Consider the following 26,910-nt stretch of genomic DNA (forward strand, 5'->3'; position numbering starts at 1 on the left):
ATTTTTATTTCACTTTATATATACATTGTAATCCTAATGTTATTACACTAATTTCCATAATAGTTAATTGGAAATAGTATAGAAAATCATTTTTATATGTTACAAGTATTTTTTTACAATTTTTAATTTATGACTCATACTTATTTTGTAAGTAACATTTTGTATATAATTATATCTTTAAATATAGTGCCTTGAATGTAAAATACTGTACACTTTTTGTGCCTTAAACAGCTTGTGATGTAAGTTATCGGTTATTCTTGTTTGTTCATCAATAAGGATACAATAATGTGTATTAAGGATATCTTGGTTGGCACACCCACAATAAATAGCAGGAATATTGTTGTAACTCCTGCTAACTCTCAATTTTAACAAATATCTTACAAAAAATATGCCAATGCAATCTTACCAAATAAGTTTACCATTAGCAAAGTTCCATGATGAGTATTATGAAGTTATAATATGTTTCCACCCTTACAAATGTCTATCAACATTAAACAAAAAGAATCAAATGTGTATATGTATATTATATATATATATATATATATATACATACATATACATATACACACAGGGTGTTTCAAAACTCTAACCACAAACCTTAGAATATTAGTAATGTAGCCTTGAAAAGTGTAATATAAGTTAGAAGAATACATCTTATAACACTTTTTTAAATTTTTGTTTCTACGATGTCTCTACATTTTGGATTTGAAGAATCCACCTTCAGGTATTGTAGGTTAAAGTAAATAAAGGAAGTAAACCTAAGAATTGTTAAAAGGTGTATTATTCTTAACTTAGGATGTTGTTCCCTGGGACAGAGCTAAAAACTAAATGCAAGTTATGAACTATCTGTTTTTGTTTACTGTCTGTCCATCTGTATGTATTTTTTAATTTAGTAATTAAATAAGTAATTTATTTGTCATAATATTCTATTTAAATAGCTATTATTGTATGTGTTTTATTGAGAGAATTTAAACAGCAGCCAAATAAAAATAAATGCCATATTTTATTTCTTTCTGTATTAAACATTTTAAACATGGTAAAAACCTTCTGAACAGGTAGATTGTTTTGTTGTAGTAAAATTGATCAATTTCAACCCTTATTTTTGGATATTTACCACAATATTATTAAATATTAAACAACTAAGTTGGTCTAAGTTTTCTTATTATCATTGTAGGTTGGCTGAAAATTATTTATAGAATATTTTAGTATTATTAAATCAACGTAAAATTATTTATAATAAAAAAAAAAAATATTTTTTTACATTTAAACTGTCTACCCACTTATGTAAACAAGGATAGTTTTTAATTACAATTACACTACTTCAAAATTAATGCAAAAGTGCTATTTTTAGTTTTTATTTGCATAAAACAAAAATAAAGTGTTATCAATCAGATGTAAACTGTGACAGAGTTCAGATGTAAACATATTAAGCTAAAATGGGTTAGTATAATATTTTACAAAATAAAGTGTAAATGTTGATTCAATTTCATGTAGTTATACAATGTATTTAGATTTTATTGATATTAAATAGCTATTTATAAGAATCACGTTTTTATAAATATATTTTAGGGTAAGCATTTTATTACTGATATATTTTGTAAATTGCACATATCAAGTTTTTAGCAAAACATTGTGACCAGATCTGCATCTCTAAATTATGTGCCTGCTAATTATTTTGTCTAACACACATGCAAAATACTAAACTGAATGAAATGGCAAAGTCAACAATGTTTATTTTTTTTTAACTTTATATAAAAATTACTATTTAATTTTAATTGGATCTGTTATAGTTGATAGAAGAAAGTTTATGTAAGCTACTCAATTTTGAAGGAAACAGGATTTTTCCGGACATTTGCCATCGTTCAGTGAAACAAGAAAACAGTAACACTACGTTTCTACTCAATTTTATAAAAAATGTTTCATATTTAATTGGTTTATAATTTTATTTCTAGTATTGCACCAAGAAATTGAAATTGGTAATGTGAGTTTTAAAGTAATAAAATAAAAGAAATAAACTTAACAATTTGAGTGCTGGCCCTGAATTGTATATCTTTTTGTAGTAGAATGTTGTACATTTTTAGTGGTACTCAAACAAATCATGAATTTAAAACTAGTATACATATATAAACATGCCTTCATACATTTATTTCTCTTGTTTTCTTCTGATGTAAAAATTCTTGGATTCTGTTAAAAATTAAATTACAAAAGAATGTTTACTTTATTAAGCGAACAACTTCTGCTTTATCAATAAAGCTGATAGAAAACATTGCAGAATCTAGCAGTGAGTTGTGTGACTAATATCCCAATATGAGATTCACAATCTTTCAGAGGTGTGCAGATCTATAAAGTTATAGGGTCAGCACTTAAAGTGTTAAAACTATCATCTTTTAATTGCATTTAGTTATAGATTAGTTTAATTAATTAGTTGTTAAATTTTTTAATTTATAACATTCCAATGATCAAAGATTGTCTTCCGTCCTTCAAGAAGTTCCGTCCATTTAGCACTAGCTTTTTATAAGATAAATTTTGTATAAAAATATATCACTATATAATTATGAAACTAATTCTTTAATTTCCTTGGTCAGTTCTATTAATCCATAAGTGCCACAGTCGTTTACTAACCAATTCATGAATTGCCAGTCTATTTTGCACAAATTCTAAATGTACAAAGCAATAGTTAAAAAAAAAAACTATTTAAAAATTTTAGAGTGAATGAAAGAAAATAATTGATGTTTGTGAATCCTGATATTAATTTTATTATGCATGGTCAATATTTCTGCATCTTAGAAGCATACTTTACCAAACTTCGAATCATCACTAAATCGTACAAGATATAAAAAATATTTTAAAATAAATATTATTGTAAATTACCTTAAGAATTCTAATACTCTTTTCCATTTTATTCAGATATACCTAATAATTAAGATGTATTACTTTTTGAAACTGAACAGCCACCATCTTGAAACCTCAAGAGATATTGATAAATGCTCTTGAATATCAATTGCTTGTTTAAAAATGTCGTTTTTAGTCTATTTTACTGAATAATTGAGGTATAAATTTTGCACAAATGCAAATAGCCACATCTTAAAACTTGTGATTAATTGAGACTGGGATAACAAACTTATTTTTCCAAGGAATTTTTAAGTGCCATTTTGGTACTAAGTCTAAGTTGAACCAATTGAAAGTAATGCTAGTAAAAATGTCCACAAGACTGCATCATATTGCATATGACCTATTACATATAAAAATCCCAGAATTTGAGAGGTTTCAATTCTTATGTATACCATTATATTGTTACGTTAGGTTACTTACACCATTAGGCTTATTAACTTGTGCTGACTTTGGCCTAACCATCATTACAATTCTGACATTCAAACCTAGACTACATATAGAATTCAAGAAGTCAAGAATTGTGTCAAAATCCTTGCATCAGATATTATATATATATATATATATATTCACTTCGGGTGTATAATTGCAGAATTGCTCTATTATAACAATTATTGGACTTCTTAGTATAAATTTTCTTTAATATTTTGGCTTTGCCGTTTTCAAAAAGGTATAATAAAAGGTATAAAACAAAAATAACACAGCAAACAAAATTTACACAAGTACATAAATAAACATTTGCATAAATAAATAAATAAACACGAATTTTTGAACATGTGATTAACACCAAAGAGAAATATCATGAACAGAGAAAAAATTTAGAAAAAATAATAATAACAAAAACAATTGATCATTTTCATCTTTTATTCAGACCAAAGGGTACTTTTGATGTTAATATTAACTGATGTGCCTGTTCTAAATTTTCTAAGTAAATTTTGTTTCCATGTTCTGGTACTTTGCAAATACCTTTCAATGAATAACATTGTTCAAAAATTTGTTGGTGGCCTAATGCGTGTTGTGAAACCAATTTTTCATCCTGTTTTTTTTAGACGAACAACGATGATTATTCATTCTTATGTGCAATGGATTTGTTGTCAATCCAACATAATCCATTGCACAATTTTTACATGTTAATTAATAAATTACATTTTTACTTTTGCAATTAATTTCTCCTCTAATAGGGTAAGTTTTCTTTGTTTTACTACTGGTAAAAAAATTGGACGATTTTATAATTTTGCAAGTATTACATTGTTTGTCTTTACAGGGTTGACACTTAAAACTTTTCTTCTTTTCTGAATTTTTAATGTCAGTAGGTGGCAATTTGGGCCGTACCAGAAGATTTTCAGGTTAGTATTTCTACAAAACACTAGCCTGGGTGGTTTTGAAAATAAGTTTTTAGTAATTGGTGAAGATTCAAGAATTTTGTGTGCCGTTCTTAGAATATTGTTTGTTTTATATAAATCAGGAAAATATTTTGTTATAAATTTTACATCATTATTTTGGATTTTATGAACATTAATACACGTTTTGTTGTTACATCTGTTTACACGATTTATCAATTAAATGTGATAAAGTTTTTATAATAAATGGGTGACATATTAATTTGTGTTATTTGTAAAAATGAGTACTGGTAAAATTTGTTGAAGGGACAAATATTTCACTTGCACGTACTCTTGTGTATATTGCCTCGCACTTGCACATATATAGCTATACAGTCTATGTCTGGCCAAGGGTTGGAAGTGTCAAAACTGTCTGGCAACTGAGGAAAAATGTTCTAATAGTTATTCAAGTAATATGAATACAATTAAGCTTTTATACTATAACGTAAGTTTATTTACAGTTTAATAAATAACATTTAAGGGTGTCTGGGAAAGGATTGCCACAATGTTAAGTGTCTGGAAGTGGATGATTTGTTTTTTAATATTGTTCTGAATAAAATATTTAAAAAATTATACTTTATTATTTGAAGAAGGTAAGTCTGTATTTAATAAACCTTTGCTACCAAAGCCACAACAATTCAAACTTTGTAGTTCCTTTAACAAATCATTACATTAGTTCTCTAACCTCACTCTTACAGAAATCGTAACACAAAAAGAATTTGTAAAAAATGTTCCTAAAACTCATATTGACCATGCATGCATATTAGTTACATCCACACACTTATACTGATACGATTTGTCGCTTTATTTTAACATCACAATTGGAGTTAAATTTACCAGCCATTCTAACTTGCCCCCCAAAAATCCCCTTATACGATAGTTTTATGATTATACAATGTCAACAGGCTCCAATTACAAACTGCCTAGTACCAGCTTTTGAGAGGCAGTGGATCGGGTAGTTACTACAGACTGGGTGTGGGTGGGCAATTGCTGGTAGTGGCTTTGCCACACTGTTCTGTCTAGCGTTAGGTCATGTGTGTACTTGTAGTGTTATGTTAAATCACCTCACTTAACCAAATGAGTTCTATGAGTATGTTACCATGAGTAAAAGAGTTGAGTGGTGCTGAATACACGAAAACATACTGCTAAAGAGCACAGTGACAAATTTTAACTACTTAAGAAAGTGTCTAAAAATAAAAAAAAATTCTTTATGCATTCAACCCCTACCTGTGAATGCCAAGTTGACTCAGTAAGATATTCCATTTTGTCTAACTTTACACAAGAAGACTTGCTAGGTCTATAATTACCAACTGTCACCCTTGTATTAACATTAAGCTGAACGAGGAGCCTGAGTTCTCCAGCAGCCGTTTGGAACTTCTTTATATTCATAGGCGTAGGTAACTGTACCTATTTGATTTTCTACAGATGATCATGCTACTTAGAATGTTAAGTTAAACTCAGTAGTTGAGAATTTTATTAAGCATTGTCCAAAACAAAACATGGTGGATTTTTCAAAATGTCTGTAAATTTACAATGGTCACTTTAATAGAAAAACTTTGCCTCAAAATATGTTTAAGAGATTGGTTATAGTACTACACCCACAGTTAACTGGAAAAGTATTTTGTATTCAATGATGTTGATTTCAAATAGATAATCCAAAAGCACATTTTTGTACCGGTTTTAATGACTGGAAGCACAGTTATGAACTACTCAAATATGACGAACATTCTCATAATCGTTGGTGTAATATTGTTACGTACATCACTAGAAAAAAAATTAATGCAGATTGATGAATTGTGTTTACACAGTGTGAACAAGAGGTAAACTACTGGCTAAGTATACCCTCAAAAATAGTTTCTGTTTTATGGTTTTTAGCAGTTTTTACTTTTCCAAAGAGGATTTTGGATCAACCACAAATGGTTTGTATTTTAAATGCCTCGAGTTAATTGGTGAATATGACACTATCCTTACCCAATGTATTGGATAATGTGGTAACAAAGGACAAGGGCATACCTCATACTTGTCTTCTCAAATATGCAATGAATTTTTTTAAGTTATGGGAGACTGTGTGCTTAAAACTATAGTTAATAAAGTAAAAGAAACTAGGTACTACTCTCTCATATTACATTCAACACCTGATTAGTCTAATACTGACCAGTTGCCTTTTGTTTTACAATACACACCTCCAAAGCCTGTAGAACGACTCATTAAGAGTTGGATGTAAAGCAACCTTCAGTTTTTTCCATAAGCATATATTACACCCTGTGCAACTTATATGCCCTTACTTTCCCCTCATTTTAAAGATGTAATTACTAGATTTCCTAACACTTTTTAGTTTCTTTTTGTATTTCAGCAATCGAGTACAAATAATATTTTTCATATTATAGACTTGGAATTGAAGCCTTTGGACTATAATGTCTTTTTATACAGTTTCAACTGTATTTGTTTATTGCTTAACACTATGCAAAACTCGTCAGAATGAAGCTATTGACTTGAAGAAAATGGTTCCTTGACTATCCAAGACATGTTCAGAACTGGAAAGTTTAGGCAACATTTTTAAAATCAATATTTGAAACTCTGAATATTTTAATTTCATCGTCATGCAGCAACTATGATAGTGAGGTTATTTTTTACGGCTTCTACCTGTACCTGGTACTTTTAGTAACAGAGTACAAAATATATTTAAACTGATTTAGTATCATACGTTACAGAGTACTCCTAAAATGTACTTTGTACCAGGAACAGTAAAGTGTAAAGTATCTGTTACAGTAGTCTTGACCAGTTTTCACACAGTGAAGTGTAAAGTATCTGGTACAGTAGTGAGTGAGTTGCAGATCGCCGAGTAGTTTTGTACTGTGTTAGTCTTTTGTCAATCGTTGTCACCATGAGACAACACCGCCCTGAACACGCTGGTTCTTTGCGTTAAAATGAGCAGTTGATTACATTAAATTAACAAAATCTGCTCGATTTAATCTGTGATAAAATTAAATTTTTTATTTAGTGATTTACAAAATTACAGGCTCAAAATAGTGACAGAGCTCCATAAGAGCTGTGACCAATGTCAAACTTTTGTGGACCACACAGTCAAGAATTAAAGTTAAGAGTAATTTAACACCATTATTTTTATAATACTATTTTAAAATTTCATACTCAATTACAGTACACTTGTATATATCTTGTATACACATTTGGGAATTTCAAAGTTACAGTTTTCAAAGCCCCAAAAACCAGTATTTTTACGTTGTTATCGATATAAAAACTGGTAGTTATTGTTAGTAAACAGTTCTATGTGTCAAAATGCAGAAATAAACCAGCTAAATTGTAATATAACTCGCGTTAATGTAGCTCTATTAGTCACTTTGTGGTCAACTTTCAAACTTGGACACTTTTTTGATCCAAGAGTAGATATCAAGATTCAGCTTTGTCTTGATTTGTGATTTAACTTAACTGTTAAGATTAATTTAATTTTAATTAAATACACTTCATATAAACTGTATTTTTTACAAAAGATTTGTAACTACAAATAAGCTTCTGGTGATTGGTGGTAGAATGGTTTTACTGTAAACTTTATACACTCTGCCTGATCTTTGCCCTCCTTTTATTAGTTCATAAATATTATAAAATAACGATTTTAGGACCTAATATTTCAAAATTTACCCTGGGGTAGGCCCCCAGATAATCTAGCGGATTTTCCATAACCCCTAACTCCCCAGAGTTCCGGACACCCTACGGACTTTTGTACGGACACTAAACATGAGTGGGAAAAAATTTTAAACCGCCAAGGTGAAGGGAGAAGTGGACGTAGGGGTTGGAGGGAAGCTACTTCAAGGAAGGCATACAAAAAATTAATAAACCGGTTCACCACCTATATTGATAGGAATGGCGACTACCTGTATGTCGAAAAACAGCTTACATATGTATTAGTGTAACTAGGGAATTGTTTATTTCAAATAAAGATTTTAGTAACCTACAAAAGTTCAGTACCCTTATTTTTTGGATATGCATTGTATATTTTTATTTGGTCTGTAATCAAACCCCCCCACTGTTGTATGCTCTCTAATCATTGATCCACACCCTCCCCAAAAACCAAGTCTTTATGCCACTGATTCACTAAAATACTAGAAAGTTTCAGGCAAAAACACTGGAATTTTAGAGGATAGGCTAAACAGTATTGAATCCATGATCACGATGGAAATAAAAAAGCTAAACATCATTTTCTGTAACAAAGTTCTGCAATTCTACAATTAATTTTATGTGATATAAGCTGCCTTGCCAATCATGACAAGATGGGTGTATAGTTTACTTTTGTGTACTGGATGTTTAGATGGTGAAGGAATATTAAGTTTAAAATAGTCCACAGTTTTTTATATTTATTTACAAAATTAACAATTAGTAAATAAATAATAATAAAAAAATCTACTAATATGTACAATAGTCCACTAGGTTTAAATGTATTTACAAATTCTTCAATTAAAACATCTCTTCATGGCTCATGAGTCATACCACTTTTTCTTTTCATTGGTTTGGGACAACAATTTAGATTTATACTTGTCAACAAGTTTAGTAAATGCTGAGTCATTATCAACTGTTTTTTTATTTTTCTTCGTCATTTTCTTTTCAACCTGAAACATAAATACAGTTTTACAATGACAAATTCACTTAGTAAATTTGTAGTTGGACAAGCTCAACCACAAAACATGATAAATATATTCCAATACTTAAAAACTCATAACATTAACAATTTTTATGGGAAAACAATATGGTTTGATTTTGTTATATTTAAAGATATATTAAGTTAAAACATGAATAAATCACTGTTGGGAAGATTTTTATTCATTAAATTGGCATAAACTTTTGTGTATCTATAAATTCTATAACACACAAGAGTTCTACAACGTTAACAGTAAATGCTAAATCAACACAAAATGGACCAGACAAACAGCGAAAGCGATGATTGAACCCACTTACACACAACAACAAAATAAAAATCATTTACAGTGCATTGAAATTGTGAAATTATCTGCAAATACTGCATTATTACACCTTCAAACATAGTCGGATAGTATCCATATTATAATATAAACTGAAAGGGAAATGTAAAATCCTAAACAAACAATTAATTTGATAAGCATTTTAAAAGTTGTTTATTATATTACTGAACATTAGTCTTTTTACTTTTATGTAAGTATATTTTGCCCATCAGTAAATATTTTGAATATAATGGATTATAATACTATATTCCAATAAATACTACTTTAGTATAAATAAAAAACCTGAACTTTTCTTTATGTAACAATTTTACTTGTAAGGATGAATTATAATACAGTTTTAAAATTGTATAACCTTCTGTGGATAGGGTTCTTTGAATATTGTTTAATAGAATTATAACCATATAATATGATATATTCGTTTTATACCATAAATATAATAATAGAAAAAAGTAGCACCTATTCTTCCAGTATTTAAGAGAAGACAATCACACAAAGGAGTTGTATTTTACTGAAATAGTCCAGAACCATTTACCACTACTACTAGGCTCAAATGATTTTGCTCAAACCCGGGTGATGACTGAGATGCTCATTCAGCTACAATGGATGACACCTAAACACCTCTTACAACTGAAATTATTCTGTTCTTTTATATTACATGGCATATGCATGTGGAAGCCATTCTCAATGGATCCAACACTCCATTACATATTCTCTACCTGTTCCATCTGTAAGGATTGTGTCAACGGTTTATACAGATAGCTGCTTGGTGAATGGTATGCGGCTGACGCATGCGCAGAGAAGCCTACCCCCCTCTTCACCCGGCCACGTGGTGCAGTACAGTCACAGGTCGCATTCTTTTCATTCAGTCTCTCTTCTGCTGTGTCGTTCTGTTTAGTAGTGTCTGACAATTGTGATTGTTTTGTTTATATGCGACAGTACGTTGTATTATTTTAGCAATTAGTGATGGCTGATCAAGGCAATGAACTATTTAGTTCAAAATTAGTGAATAAGGTTAAAGAGAGCCAAACTCGAGAAATAGTATGTAATGTAGCAAAATTTATGAAATCCGAAGCTGACCGGTTTTTGATTGATGTTAAGAAAGTTAATGCGAGAGTAAGTGCTGCCACTAGAGTTTCAGAAAGGACAGTGACAAGGATTAAAAGCGAGAGGAAAAAGTAGAAGAATCTGGCACATCTTTCGAAACGCCAAATAAAAATAGAATCTTACCTAAAAGAGTGACGGGGTTAGACGACTTTAATTTGGGTGTTGTCAGGCGTATTGTGGATAATTTTTACCTCATTGAAAAACAACTTCTATTCTAAAAGGTATACAAGAAAATATGCGATCAGATATTAATTTTACAGGATCTAAAAGCAGTGTAAGCCGCATCTTGCGACGAATGGGGTACAAGTGGAGGAAAAACCAAAACAAACAAAAAGATATTAATGGAGACTTAAGATATTTCCAACAAAAGATTTGTGTTTTTGAAAAAGATTTCTCAATACAGAGCTGAGGAACGTGCAATTATTTATACAGATGAATCATATATTGATTCAACACACATCTCCAAAAAAGGCTGGTCGGATGATTCCACAGCGGGTTTAGCTGTCCCGTTAAGCAAAGGAAACCGCCTGATATTTTTACATGCCGGGGGTGAGATGGGTTTTATAAAAGACTGCTTAGTTATGTGGCAGGCAAATCACAAAAAAGGAGACTACCATGATAATATGAATCATGAAAATTATAAAAAATGGTTGACAGAAAAATTAATTCCAAACTTACCGCCTAGGAGTGTTCTAATAATTGACAACGCTTCCTATCACAACATGGAAATTGATAAAAGTCCTACTTCAAATTCAAGGAAATGTGATATGGAAGCATGGTTACTTGAAAAAAATATTCCATATTCACAAACTATGTTAAAGGTAGAACTTTATGAGATTATAAAAGCTAACAAACCAGCCTACAAAATATATGTTATTGATGAGCTTTTAGGTGAAAAAGGACATGTAGTCCTTAGACTACCTCCTTATCATCCAGAACTAAATGCCATCGAACTTATCTAGGCTGAAGTAAAAAATTGGGTTAGTGCTCACAATGTACGTTTTAAAATGGATGAAGTCATAAAATTGGTAAATGATAAGTTTGATCTATAACGGTTGATACATGGAAAAAAATATGTGAACATGTAAAGCAAAAGGAATTAGAATTTATAGGGAATCAAGGACCAATTGAAAATGTTATAGAATCTTTCGTTATCAATCTTGGTGAGGATTCAAGTGAAGAAGACGACTTCCTGGAATCTGAGGACAGCAATGCCGCAGACGGAAATCTGTCCGGAATCGAAGAGCTGGGCGATTAAATTACATGGTATGATTTTATTATTGTATTACATAAATAACTGTAAATGTAAGCATTTGTTTGATGTTTTATTGTTTTTAAATATAGCATTTAATTAGTAAGAATGTGCTGTAAAATACAAGGTTAAAACTTTAAATCATTACAAGGGTTTGCTAATGAAAACTGGTAGACTAAAAAAACCCTTTTATGTAATTGAAACTATTTCGAGAATTATGGCTGTAAAAACCCGTATCTAATAGTATGTGGAATAAACAACAAAATACGTCAAATTATATTAAATTATCGCTGTTGTCAGAATTCATGCATAAGCTTGACTATAAGGAGTTTGGAACGGGCAAAGAAGAGAGTGGACTGTACGCGACGGCACGGGAGGGGAAATGTAGGGGGAGAAGTCTGAGTCTCTCGCTCACTTCCCTCCCTATGCGCCAAGCACGGTGCTACGGTCTGTACCATGTTCCTTTAAATTGGCCACAGCGCAAGAAAATTAAACACCAATTGTACTGAACACGATTGAAAATTGAATTCAGACTGGAGGAGTGTAACGGTTAATTAATCGTGGTGTGGAGAGGCTAGGTAATGTTACTATGCCGGAACATCAAGGGAGCAGAGGATGCCAGATAACTCACAAATATATGTTCTGTGACAATAAATAAGTCTGGGTTTTCTTCATTTAAATAGTGTGTCACTCTATCCAGTTTGTTGGTTAGCCAGTTAACATTTTGGTGACCAATAATTATGTTCGCTTTGGGCCTAATGAGAGCACATTCTTGAGTTATGAGGGAGTTTTTATCTTGCTGTTTATCAGGTTTATGTGGTCTAAAAAAGAATCAGAGTGGTGAATGTCGGCCTATGTTAAGATCTGTTTCCCTGATTCTTGTAGGAGGTGTGGGGATACAGTCTGGTGTGAGTCACTCCTGCCCGTGGGATCTCTTGCTGTGGAGTTTTCAAAAGGGATGGGATCCGCGGTGATAGCGGCTGATACATAGCTGCGTGGTCCTGTTTTTTGGTTATAATTTTGAGGTAATATTCAATGTTTTCAGTAAAAAATTCTTCTACACTTTGATTTTGTGGCTTTTCTTTTGCATACATGGGTGGTTTTTTAGTTTTTCCCTTAAGTATCTGGTTTACATCTGATTTGGCAGACAAAGTGTGTTCTCTCAAATTGGATTTTACTGCTTTTTTAGAAACTTGGAGGGATACACTGAAAAAATTTGTTCTCTCACTCCTCTTAGAGGAGAAATTTTTGTAAGATTTTCTTTATTTACTGTTGGTCAGGTTATGATTCAGTTTTTTTGTCGGAGTTTGGCTGATTCTCCCAGTTGATTCAAGGCTCAGTTTTTGTGTTGGAGTTTGGCTGGCTCTCCCTGTTGATTCAAGACTCAGTTTTTTTGTCAGAGTTTGGCTGATTCTCCCGGTTGGCTCAAGGCTCAGTTTTTGTGTTGGAGTTTGGCTGTTTCTCCCAGTTGATTCAAGGCTCAGTTTTTTTGTCGGAGTTTGGCTGGTTCTCCCTGTTGACTCCTCAAGATTCAGTTTTTGTGTCGGAGTTTGGCTGTTTTTCAGACAAAACGTCAGTGTGTCTGACAGAATGGTATTGTTTGTAAAGCCATTTTCTGCCTTGTATGAGCTCAGAGAAACCAATAGTGATAGTGGGAGACATAAATGTAGACATCCTGAAAGAAAATAATGATAGTAAAAAGATCACAGAGCTGTTAGCATGCTATAACATTACCAGACATAAACTTCCGGCAACAAGAACAACACCAACCTCATCAACATCAATAGACTGGGTATGTACTAATCTGCAGCAAAATGAAATTATTACTAAGGTAGTTCAAACAGGCCTCTCAGACCATACCGCTCAAATAATAACCCTAATTTCCCAAAACATCTCTAAGCCAACACCCCAAGAAAAAAAAGAGTTTTTAGTGAACAATCTGTACACCAACTCAAGTTACTCTTAAGCAATGAAGACTGGACAGAAATTCAAACAATACATAATGTTGACGCAGCCTATGACTCTTTTTGCAATATACTTCAATATTCTCTAGATATTGCCTGTCCACATGTCACTTCAAACAAAAAACGTAAACCAACAAAGTACGTCTGGGATGAGGAAAGCAAGCTGTTAAGGAAAATATATATAGAAGGAAATGAACAGTACCTGCACTCTGGGCTACCAGAAGACAAAGCAGAAGTAGCAAGAAGGAAAAAGGACTATGACCTAAAGCTCAAAAAACTTCGTAAAGACCAAAATGCAGCTTTCATTGACCAAGTGGACAACAAATCAAAAGCATTATGGCAGGTCATAAACCAAGAAAGAAAGGAAAAAAATGGAAAACTAACCGAAATGGTACTACAGGTGAATGGTAGAGATGTGAAAGAACTAAAAGATATTGCAAATAACTTCAATCAGTTTTTTTCAAACACTGCAGAAAGAACATTGAATGAAAATAACCAAAAAACAACCCTGCCTCAAATTTCCAAATTTTACAACCAAACATCCTTGAAACACTCTCATTGTATCCTGCTACTCCTGAAGAAGTCAAGAAAACTATAGATTCCCTCAAACCAAAAACATCAACTGGAATTGATGAAATTTCAGCCAAACTGGCCAAGAGCTGTAAAGAAGAGATAGCCATTCCATTGACAACCATAATAAACAAATCATTTCAACAAGGCATCTTTCCATCAAAATTAAAAATTGCAAAAGTCTACCCGAAATTCAAAAATGGGCCAACCACAGAGATTAACTGCTACCGCCCCAACTTTCTCTACTACCGACTTTCTCAAAAATTATTGAAAAAATCGCCTTAACCAGATTACTACTACACCTGGAACAAAACAATCTACTAACTAATTACCAACACGGCTATTTGAAAGGCAGATAAACTACTACAGCGCTAATACAGCTGATTGAAAATATAATTGACAAACTGGAAGAGGGCTATAAGGTGACAAGTCTATATTTGGACTTCAGCAAGGCTTTTGACTGCTTAAATCATAACTGCTTACTTGATAAGTTAAATACTCTTGGAGTCACGGGAACAGCACTAGCCTGGTTTGACAGCTATTTAAAGAGCAGACAACAAATGGTGGAAGTTGAATGCCTCTCTAATAATACTCTTAAGAAAGCTCAATCAACTCTAACTCCAATGCAGAGAGGTGTACCTCAGGGATCAGTGTTGGGCCCGGTCCTATTCCTGCTACTAACAAACGACCTATCAGACCAACTTAAAGATGCTTGTCAGACTGTTAGTTTGCAGACGACACTGTCATTACAGTAGCAGAAAAATCAAATGAACAACTTGACATCAACGCCTACATAGCCTTTAATATGACAAAACAATATTGCTACTCAAATGACCTTGTGTTGAACGAGAAAAAGACTCTGCAGATGATCTATAACATTCGGAAAAAGGAAATCGAGGCTGGACTACCTGAACTGAAGAGAGAAGAACACAAAGTATCTCGGAATAGTGATAGATGAGAATCTGACCTGGCGAACTCATATTGACCAACTCTGTAAAAAACTCAGCTCAGGAACATATGTAATCAGACGAACCAAACAAACAAGTGGGATAAAAACATCAAAAATTGCATATTTTGAACTTTTTGAATCACATCTAAGGTATGGCCTGGCAATATGGGGTGGAACAACAAGCTCAAATCTGGAAAGAGTGCTTATACAACAGAAACGAGCGATTAGGAGCCTTGCAGGGTTAAACTACCAAGATAGCTGTCGAGAATCTTTCAAAGAACTTAAAATATTAACTGTAGTAGCACAGTACATAAGAGAAATCATCTTGTATGCAGTAAAAACCAACCAAGACAGACAGAGACCTACATCAACATAACACCAGAAACGCAATAGATTTCTCACTCCCAACTCACCACTTGAGTCTTTATGAAAGGAAGCCTAGCTACAGAGGAGCCTTGTTCTACAACAATATGCCTGGACACCTCAAGAAAGTATCTGGACAACGACTGAGTAGACAACTAACAGCGTGGCTGGAAGACAGACCCTTCTACTCAGTGAAAGAATTCCTGGAGAGAGCCCTTGACTAAATGAAAACCACATAATGAATTTACAAACACTGACTATTACACTCATTTATAACATTAACACTTCTTCTTGACCTTTGTTCTGTTCTCTAAGAATATGTACAATAAAGAAAATGTAAATGTAAATATACAAGAGACCAAAACATAAACACAAGAGAGTGAGCTAATCAGAGCATATGTTTTAATGTTCGAAATAACCTGAAATTAAACTAAAGCTGTCTTGAAACTTCCGAAGAATTTGACCAGTTGCAAAAGGAAGGCAGATACCACCAATGGTAATAACAATACAAAACTGTTGTTTTGTTTAAGGACTGAATTTGATGAGTGAAGGTATCAACAGTGATGTCATAGTACCACATGCGGCAGACACCTTACAGCACAGAGAACTGCTTGTCTGTTCGGTCTCACTCAGTATAAACCAGCAGTGAAGGTGTTGTGATAAAACAGCCTATATCCATTGTTCTTTATAGGCAATTAATTTTTGTCAATAGTCATCAAAGCATCATAAGGACAGTATTAATGGTCAAAGTATATCATGGTGCGACAGATCAGATGCCCGATTAACAATAGAAAACAGAACAAAAGTCTTGGAACATTTTCCATCACAAGTTAGTGTAACGGTTATTAAAAGACTCTCTGAAGGTATTACAAAATCCATTGAAATATTTCAGTTCCAAAGCACATATTAAACCCTTAATGGTTTCTACAATATTATATTCGATTGACGATTGAAGTAAGCCAAACATTAACATTGGAATGTTTGCGAACCAATTTTTAAATATCTATAATATAATTACCTGCATAAATGTCAGCTTCAATGCAAAACCTTTTGAAATCAGAAGCACTCCATGATCCATTCATAAATTTATTTAAATTATAATTGTATTTTCAGTCATATTGCTAATGTACAAATTTATGACTTTTTGTTAAAACATAGAAAGAAAGAAAATTTATTTATTATTTACTTTTAATTTTTAACATCAGACTAAAATGTTTAAATGTTGTCTATGTCAAACTGATACACCTTTCTAGAGTTTCTTGCATTATTAAAGTTACTTATTTTATTAAATAATGCAATATATGTTTTTGAAGTTTGCATGTAATAACGATTTCTTAATTTAACACATTCCATACCTAAAAAGTTCAATTTTTAATGACTACATTTAGCAGGTAGTTTTCCAATAACTACAAAGTATTTTAATGTATATATATATATATATATATATATATATATATATATATATATATATATATATACATACATATTGACATTTACTCTGAAGTATTGCATAATAATACAATTTAATATCAGTTGACCCCAGCAGACAGATGAATTTATGAATGATTATTTCATACGCCAAATTAGACTTTAAAATGTAGTTTAGAAACAGTTATTTCCAATTTTCTATAATACAGTCCACTCTTTACAATCTAGTATCAATCCAAAATGATAGCAAAAAAGTGAATTTTTTTTAAATTCCAGAGAAAACAACAAAATTACATAACAAAATTAAAACAACCACTTTTTAAAAAAAATTAAAAGAAATGTATAATACCTGTTTTTTCTTTATGTGTTCAACCCGCCTTAACTTTCTGTTCATTTTCATTTCCTTCTTTTGCTTCTTTACATCTTGTAAATGTTGCTGAGCCTGATTTGTTAATTTATATTTTTGCCTCATTTTAACAGTAGATCCTGGTTTGGCTGTGACCCCTGCAAACTCAGGCTCATTCTGCTCCTCATGTTTTGAATTGCTCTCATACTTAGATTTTTTTGCAGGTACTTCTTCTTTAGCTTTGTAATCTTTACAAAGTGGGTTCTTCTGTCGGCTCTTAATCATTCTATTGGTTTTCGAATTTAAAACTGATCGATTCTCTATAGAAAATGCTACGATTGGCCTCTGAAACAAAAATCACTCTTTAATTCAACCCTAAGTGTGTGTACAAATACAAAAATTAAAAATATAATAAGTTTAGTAAACAATTCTTTTGAAGATATTTAGCTGACCATTTGTTGAATAATTGACTATTTTGCATTTTGATTCCATTTTTTCTCTCCTCAAGCAATTATACATTAAATAATAAATTGTTAAAATGTTTTTCAGGAAGGTTATATTTTAATATTAGACTAGATTTATAATGTGTTATATATTTCCTGTAAGTAAGACAATGTCATCACACAAACTGTCCTTAAGACAATAACACTTCTGACTATTTTAACATATACAAACTAAATATAATGGTCTTATTTAATTATTATTATGCATAATGCTGTTCAAAACTATACCTAATAATGGTTTGGCAGTGAGTATATTTTCTCCCAATTAAAAAATAGCCTTGCAAGTAAAATAAAATAGGCATGATGTTAACTATCAATCATTGACTAAAAAGATAATTACTAATTAATTATTACATTCAGAACATACTTTTCTATCAAGATGATCTTTAGACAATTTAGTCAGTCATGTTTTAAGTATAGAGTATGTCACCTCTATAATGATTTTACATAAAAAAAATAGACCAGAACTTTATTGCTTTGTCTTAAAACTGAACCTAAATAAAGAAATAGTGAGATATTGGTAACAAACCGTGTTTGGGGTAAAGATGCTTGGATTGTTATTGATGCTGCGTAAGGCTTTCAGAGCATCCTCATGCTTCTCAAAGGACACAAATCCAAAACCTTTAGAAACGCTCTGACCTTTTGAGTCAAGATGTTTGAGATCCCTCATGATCCTTGCCTGAAAGAAACCATTTTCAAAAATTATATTACAAATAAAATACACTTTTACTTGATTTTTATTGGAGATGGTTAGTTGAATTATTCTATGGATCATATTTATACTATCTAAGTCTGATGTAGCGTTTTTTACTCATTCTCAATAACTACTATTTTTAAATTAGTTTTCTTAAGTTTTGTCTTGCCCAAAATAAATATCTTACCAACAAATTTTCAGTGATTGACATAGATACCACTTATTTTTAACAACTTCAGCCCCGACGACTATGTTACTCTACAGTAAGTGTATATCTATCATTATCATGAATATTCACATGGAACGAGAGTCTTATTTAGAATGTTCCTGATATTTAAGTATAAGAGGATTGTTATCTTTTAATTCAAGATTGGCCTATGTTTTAGAAACAAATTATTCTGGTAAAGTTTTGCAGATATAAACAAATATATAGTTATAATCAACAAAAAGTCGTTCATTAAATTACAAAAGCTTTTTAATGTTTCGTACTCAATTACATAATAATATAACATTTTTAATGAATATGTTTTTGGTTCTCATTTTTGGGCTAGAGACTCTAGCTATCTAGAAAGACTTACACAAATCGTTGAAATTCAGACAACCAACAGCAGTAGACACAATACTGCCAGATCCAAGCCATTACCCGTGAAAAGGATTTACTTCAGGGCTCAGTCCTGTGTCCTTTCATGTATGTGCGTTTTACAATTGACTACATATTTTGTAATCGACTGTGGGGACAATAATGTATGCAAACACTACCAACTTGTTTTTTAAGAATGAAAACACTAAAATTCTCATTTCTCACATTACACACACAATAGATAAAGCATTCCAGTACTCCTTCCATAACACTCATTGAAGACAACAAAAATAAATTTTAGTTGCAGTCAACATGTCTAAAGAACAGCAAACTATATTTATGGACATGTGGACATACTAAGTAAAAAACTTAGTCTATATGGTTCATAGAATGAAATGGATAGCAGGGCTGGTGGCACTAAGGCAGTTTTTCATATCATGGTGGAATCCCACATCAGATACAGCCTGATTGAGTGGAGAGGAGCCTCCGAGAAAAACCTCAAAAGAATACGTGTCCTTCAGAAAAAAGCCATAAAAGTAATTACCAGCCTTGTCCCAATGGAAAGCTATACAGGTTTTAAAAATTTTCAGAATCTTGACAGACACGGCTTTGTATATTCATGCAGTGGTTATGCATATTGATCACCTGAATTTGTCAAGAGGTGAGGACATCCATGCCAACAGCACCTGAAGAGCTGATGATTACCAATTTCCTCATTATACCAATAAATACACCAAAAAACAATCTTATGCAAGACAGAAAATCTACATCTCATTACCAGAGAACCTGTAACGACTACAAGGACAACGCTTCAAAGACAACTGTACAACTGGCTTGTGGATCGACCAGTCAACATGATTCAATTCACTCCACCCTGGCATTGTTAATAAAGAATACAATCTATTTTATTGTAATCTTGATGCCGTTACATTTCTTGAAGATCTTTGAAATAAAGTATTTGTGATTCTGATTCATTCTATTATGTTATAACCAATTCACCATATTGTATGAACTGTGCTACAGGACTACATATGCAAGGATCAATGTTTTTCTTTGATATCATGCATCTGCGGTCATGGTCTACTAACATTCACATAACAAAGATCATTCTATTTACATCTAAATAAAACACAATCAAATAACTTATAACCTTGCGCTTAGACAGTTCAGAGCATTAACATTTAAAATGCAGGTAACTGCAGCTGCGCCTTGTGGAATTTTTTATTTTCTTCAACTTGTTCTGTGAGTTAAACCATGGCTCCTACAGAAAAATTAGCACTTTATTTTATTTTGAATTTACAAGGACACAAAAGCATTCATTCAGAAGTCTTGAGAGCCCATTTGGGGTTTCCATAACCTTTACAAGTTTCTTCTTGGAAAAATCACAGAATAAAACTGTACAGAGGTAAAGCGACTCAATGTGACTTAATAAAAAGGCAATAGAGTATCTATACACAATTCAGGCAGTTAAGTGAACATGACAGATTGTGCACAATCATTTACAAATATAATTGATGTGGTCATCCCAAGAAATTCCCTATCCAAGATTACAACGTTATTAATCGCTACAACGTTTTATTAATCAAGATAGTGGAGTAATGGTCAAATGATTGATTTCTAATTGTGTTGGAAGCTAAGCAACAGAGAAGAGAAGACATCATACATTTTATCTGTTTGAATTAAATCATTTTGATGTGGACTGTGAACAGATTGATTGTCTCTACTAGTCCCTGCTTTATGCACTACTAGCGGGCCCGGCGCGCTTTGCTGCGCATTTCAATAATTTTTTGCAAAAGTTGCCCGCGGCTTCGCACGCAATTTCCCGTTGAAAACAGTACACTATATTCACTTATTCTTTTTCTATCACATTCTAAACATTGCTGAGATAATTGATAGTCGTTCCATCGTGAGCCTCTTGGGCGTATTATGAAGGTATGTACCATATTCCTGCCTCTATCTAGCTGTTACCCACGGCTTCGCACGCAAATCTTAAGAACCAAAGTCCTTATATTACTTAGTAAATTTTTTTTTTACTATAATAAATTTTAGATTAAATTAGTTATATCTCCGATGCCACGATTGAGCTTGCTTTGTTGTCTCGATCGAGAGAATATGTACACACGGAGTTTTGAGAACCATACTTCTGTCAAAAAAAACAACTAAGGTTGATTTTATAACATTCTTTATATTTGTAGCCAACGTAAGATAGTAATTATGATATCTGCATTGCTCTTCTGATCAAGCATGAGCATGGTTTATATTAAATAAATATTGCAGTTAAAGGTGAATTTTTACGTCAAATTTGAATTGTATTATCTGGATAGTAAAGTCTATGTTTAACAGTGATTGCAGAAACAGTTTGAAAAAATTTGTCGTTTCTCTTAAGCTTACTCTATGCTTTAAAACTATAAGTGTAATATATGTTTACAAAGAACAGCTGATTAAAAATTTGAAAAGACGTTAACATATGTTTGCTGCAATGCATTTCTTATGGGTATTTCTGTAACCAGTGGGGCGGAATCCTGAATCGGGAAAGGGATGGGCATAGCTTATAAACCTTCTCCGTGGAAAAATACATATACGTACAAATTTTCATCATGATCGGTCCAATAGTTCACGATTCCATAAAGGACAAACATACAAACATTCATTTTTATATATATAGATGTAAAATATGAATTCCAGTCATTTGCAAACATTTTCACATCAATATTTATGTTAAATGATATCATCCCCATCCCTTCTTATTGTACATTATTATTTTGTATGTATGCTATCATAAACAAGGAAAGATTTATTTTCTATTTTTTATACTTTTCTTGGTTTGCACAAGTATCTTTAAACACAGACAAAATATTGTCATGATGTACCTCTTTGATGATGGCAGAGGAGCCAGCATGACTCTGGAATAGTTTGTGCAACTGTTTGTCTGTGAATGTTGCTGGCAGATTATGAATAACCAAACGGTTGCGTGACACAAACATATTGAGGTTTCTCAACTTAGTTGTCTTCCACTGCTCAAGTTGTAGACGACGTTCCATGTCACTGACGGATACACCTCGTGCGGCCGGCGTGCCCGCAATGATCACTGTAAACACATTACACAGAAATAACAGATTGCATTAAGAAAATTGTATGTTGATATGAATCTTAAAAGTGAAAAGCAGTACAGGAGAAAGGAAAATTAACTTCTGACTCTTGTAATTGCAATTATAAGTTCAGCTTCTTTTCACCTTCCACTCAGTTCAGTGTTTGAAGTCTAACGCTATGACAGATTTGACTCCTGGAAAAAACATCTGTCTGATGAGATCCAAAACAGTCGGCGACAAAAAAGTTCAAAAGCTATCATTACATAAGAACCACCTAGACTATGAACAAATGTAATCCAGATGAAGTGGTGTTCTCATTGTCTTATCGGGTGCACAATTGAGTGCACTACGATGTTTCTGACATGATCCCAAATCAAAGTAAGTGATTAGTTTATGTTCTGTGAAGTAGTTTCTTTCTTTTAACAATCAACAGTTCTGGCTTTTATCATCAAAATGAAATTAAGAGAAGGTTTAGGCATCTTTAAAGATAAATGTTGATTTTTAACTTTATATTTTGAATCAAGCAAAATGTTTTTTTATTTTCTTACAACAAGAAGCTTATAAATTACACCTAGTCCTACAAGAACCTTTGTGCTGCTTCTGGAGTGACAGGATATTCTGAATGGGAAGATTGGGGGTAGGACCATCTCCTATCGAGATCCATGAGGAAGAATTTAGGGTACTGATCTCAAATCATGTTCCCTCGAAAGAAGGGGATGCCAGCTCTGAACCAACCTCTCCAGTCAAAGCAGGCAGGGATCGGCACACCCTTATGTTGAGACTAGCAACAACCTCTGACGTTAGGGAAAAAACCCACCAACTCCAACAGTTATCTCCTGCAGTAGATTAGACCTATCGAATTGCCCTTGCACCCTAGAATCTCAACATTTGAGGTTAGTGATGTGCCGCTCCTGAACATCCATAAGGTTATCCAGATTTAAGTGACACATCAGTTTTGCTGTGCCCAGTGGTAGATCCAACTGGAAGGTATAAACCAGCTAGAAGTGGCAGGCAATTATTAGTTAGTATTTTTAGGACCACTAAACCTAAACATACAGTTTCAAGGATTTATTCAATCATCTTATACATTTCAAAATTTTGTTATCTAGTTTTTCTGTTAAATATTAAATACTTACTGCCTTCCTTGGTAAGGTACAAATTTCTGTTATCTTTCTTTTCTTTTGGTTTGTCGTTCAGCTTTTGTACCTCACTACGTTTGAGAGCAGGATGTGGATCCAGGATAGTTCCCTTCAGAGTCAACTCTGTCCCGGAACTGAGGCACTTTTCTGCATCATCTTTCTTCTATAACAAAACCAAAATATATTGTGCCATGAGATGTGATATTAACAAATGTTGCAAAAATCGTTTGATAAAATATGCAATAATTTTTATTACATGAAATGAGATTTCAAGAAAGAATTCGACCCAGTGTCTGTGTTATTTGTTATTAAAAAATATGAATGTAGCCAGATCTTTAAAAAATTATATATATATATATATTATATATAAACAATTTATTTAGGGATGAGCCAATACCCTAAATAAATATGTATTTGTATTTGTATGAAGTGATTCAATTCCGATACAAATACCAAAATTTGGTCTCGATTCTAAATTTGATACCAATGTATTAATTAATAATACCTAAGAATAATAATTAAATAATATCAGAGTGGCTACTCAAAGTCTCTTTTCAAATTGCTGGTTTTCCTGGCCAAAAATTTCCGATTCTCTAGTCCATTTTCAAACCAAATAAACATTTGTAATACTGTATTTCACCCTTACGCCGAGTGGAAAGGTATAGGAAGGTTTATTATCACCAGCTGTATTTGAAAGAAATGCCATGAAGCTGCGGTGATTTAGTAAATTTTGTTGACGAATTCCCTAAATTTGTGGCACATTACTAACCTCAAATGTTGAGATTCTAGGGTGCAAGGGCAATTCGATAGGTCTAATCTACTGCAGGAGATAACTGTTGGAGTTGGTGGGTTTTTTCCCTAACGTCAACAAATTCCCTAAATGCAAGAAATTCGGTGACGATTTATCGCTACCACCTATTTTAATATCCTTAGTTTTTATCCCTGTCTTTCAATGAGTCGACATATAGTGTATACTTTCTTTGCTACTTTAACACTCAATACTTTCCACAGTACTTAACTTTCCTTACTGTGATGTTTGGAAAATACATGTATTCAATTTGGAAAAATAAAGAAGTCTAACAATTATCAACACAGCACTATCTTGGGGCAGACTCCAGTCCAGCATTGCGAGTCAAATGTCTGCGGTGTCGAACTTTCGATACAAGACAATGATTTTCCCAATACACAAGGTCAGTTCAGTACAACCAACAAATAAACCAAATACTTTTATCTGAACTCTACTTTTAACTTTGACCTTTTTGGGAAAACAAGCCTAGGAATGCCTTGCTACTTTAAATAAATTTGCAGAAATTCAGGGAAATGAATTAAAAAAAAATTAGTTCATATCCTCTACCTTCTGTTTTTAGATAATAGAAATGGTAAATTATAAAATGAGCTTCCAGAATGTATTCAATTTACGTGCAAATGTATGGATATATATTTATATTCATATCCTCTACCTACTGTTTTTAGATAATAGAAATGGTAAATTATAAAATGAGCTTCCAGAATGTATTCAATTTACGTGCAAATGTATGGATATATATTTATATTTATAGAAAATCTATTCAAGTACAACTACACAAAGTACGATGTATAGGTAAAATAAAAATTAGTGATCGTCTATTTACCACAGAGCAGCTAACTTCCTCACACGGAACCAGCACACACGTTGGTAAATATAGACATAGAAAATATGAACTTCAATCAAAATATTATTCATAAATCATGTTATTTTGTTACTGTATGTTTCCAAATAGTTTTTGTACACAAAGAAGTACAAAAACACTTTTAAGCAATCAGTAAATTGCGAACAACCAATCAGCTGTCCACGACAAGACACAGCAGACTTAAACAATGCGCCAAAATAAAAATAGAAAAATACTAATTATAATTAAAACACTATTTTGTAAACTACAGCAATTTGGTTATCTATATACATTTTTTTATACAGAATGCACAAAATGTGTTAGGAATTGGTAATTTAAGTACCAACAATAAGCTGTCATGTGAGAATAAACTTATTTGAATTTTAAATTCAGCAACACATCACTAGTTGTAATATTATGAAATCATTATTTTTTAAGCGTATCTTAAGCACTTCTGTTGGTATCGGAATCGAGTGAAAAGAACTGCGATCTAGAGTATCGGAATTAATCCATTCCTAGTAAAAATTCCAGGGACATTATAAACATTGTATAATCCATACATGTTTTCCTGGAGCCCAAAATTCATGCATAATTCAGGTTTTTTCCAGATTGTCATCATTACTGGCAGCTCTGGTCAAAATCTCAAGAGAGTATCGTGGCTCTGAATTATCCCCGACTGCCGGCCAATATATGAAGAATGCATTAGAAAGTAATCAGCTACAGAAATTAACAAAGTGCAGTTAATTTGCGATCTGTAATAAGTAGACACCAGCACAGAACAGAATATTCCAGAGTTGCCCCCAGAATACAAGCACAATTAATGTTATCAATTACTGGCTCTTAAAAATTTTGTGTTTGCCCTTTACAATAATACAAGAATAGAATTACCCCATCATGATAACACAACTACAAAGTAATTAAATCTAAGAAAGACATCACAGTGTGCACATTAGATTATATGAAACAATATGATGCTCCTCTTATATGTTGGACTATTGGTTAGTTTGAATACTGTCAGACCGATAGTCACATGTGCGGAGAAGGTGGTCAGGTGAATATTTGATCGGAGAACTGATAGGATTTCTACCAGCTGTTGTCTAGGCAATGCCACTGTGACGATGAAAACTGATGTGCGTTGTACATTAGGCTGTCTGCAGACTGGTGACAATAATAAGCTATGTTTTGACTGGCAAGTAAAGTTGCAAAAGAATTTGTCCAAATACTGTCGCATAATGAGGATTAGATAAACAATTTTACTCACGAGAACTGTCGCAAGTACTTGCTGCGGTTGTATCCCTGGTTGTTACAGGAGTCACAAAGTCTGCTCACATGGCACTGATGTCTCGGCAATGTTTATAATTGAAATTTTAATAGCCAATATTGCTCTCCAATTCTTGTAACTGTCCAACACTGTTTGTGGTAACGGTCGCAAGAGCTCTTAAGCCCTTTTAGGCTAACGATTATTACTGTCATATACAAATCTTGTGTAATTTTAGCAATTGTAAACGCACCTAGTTCAATCTAGGTTTGGATGTGACAAGACTTTCTTTTTGGACCTATGTAATCTGATATCCAACTGGAACGTGTGTGTGTGAGGAACAAATCGTTCACATACCAACTGAGGCTTTGGCCGCGATATCAGTGGTAAGTGGTGGGTGGTAAGCATTAAAATTTAAAGTTTGTATTGCACATACGGAGAATGCTTTACACTGGCCACAACATATGTGAGCAGCACGGTGATACCATACAGTCCCGCTGAATTGCCACCAATACCAAATATTAAATTTCTTTCCTGCCGCTCAGACCTCAGCTCATTCTGTTATTGCTGTGCATCATGTTGGGTGACTTTAATTGTCCAATTGATTGTTATATGTTTGAGGGCTTGCTGCGACACAGAGGTAGAACTAACCAAGTTAAACTCCACTATGCCAGTGGAGGTAGATGGCTCAGATGAGGCTCACGAACATATGTCGACCTTCATTCACAGTTTCACGGAACACATTGCGTAAAATATGATGTGT

The 26,910-nt window shown here is 32.7% G+C and overlaps 1 protein-coding gene across 1 annotated transcript in view; it reads right to left on the bottom strand.

Moving 5' to 3' along the window:
- Positions 1–8,623: 8,623 nt before the first annotated feature.
- The window catches only part of LOC124357473 (RNA-binding protein 28), a 60,201-nt gene continuing 41,914 nt past the window's right edge, over positions 8,624–26,910 (bottom strand). Inside the window, exons 9-13 of the mRNA XM_046809304.1 lie at positions 23,238–23,403; positions 21,883–22,100; positions 18,268–18,417; positions 17,239–17,580; positions 8,624–8,890 (exon numbers count right to left, since the gene is read on the bottom strand). Of these exons, the coding sequence (XP_046665260.1) occupies positions 8,759–8,890; positions 17,239–17,580; positions 18,268–18,417; positions 21,883–22,100; positions 23,238–23,403 (1,008 nt within the window). The 3' untranslated portion in view covers positions 8,624–8,758. The remainder of the gene's footprint in view (positions 8,891–17,238; positions 17,581–18,267; positions 18,418–21,882; positions 22,101–23,237; positions 23,404–26,910) is intronic.

This window comes from Homalodisca vitripennis, chromosome 3, assembly GCF_021130785.1.
Source record: "Homalodisca vitripennis isolate AUS2020 chromosome 3, UT_GWSS_2.1, whole genome shotgun sequence".
In the NCBI taxonomy this organism is placed as follows: Eukaryota; Metazoa; Arthropoda; class Insecta; order Hemiptera; family Cicadellidae; genus Homalodisca; species Homalodisca vitripennis.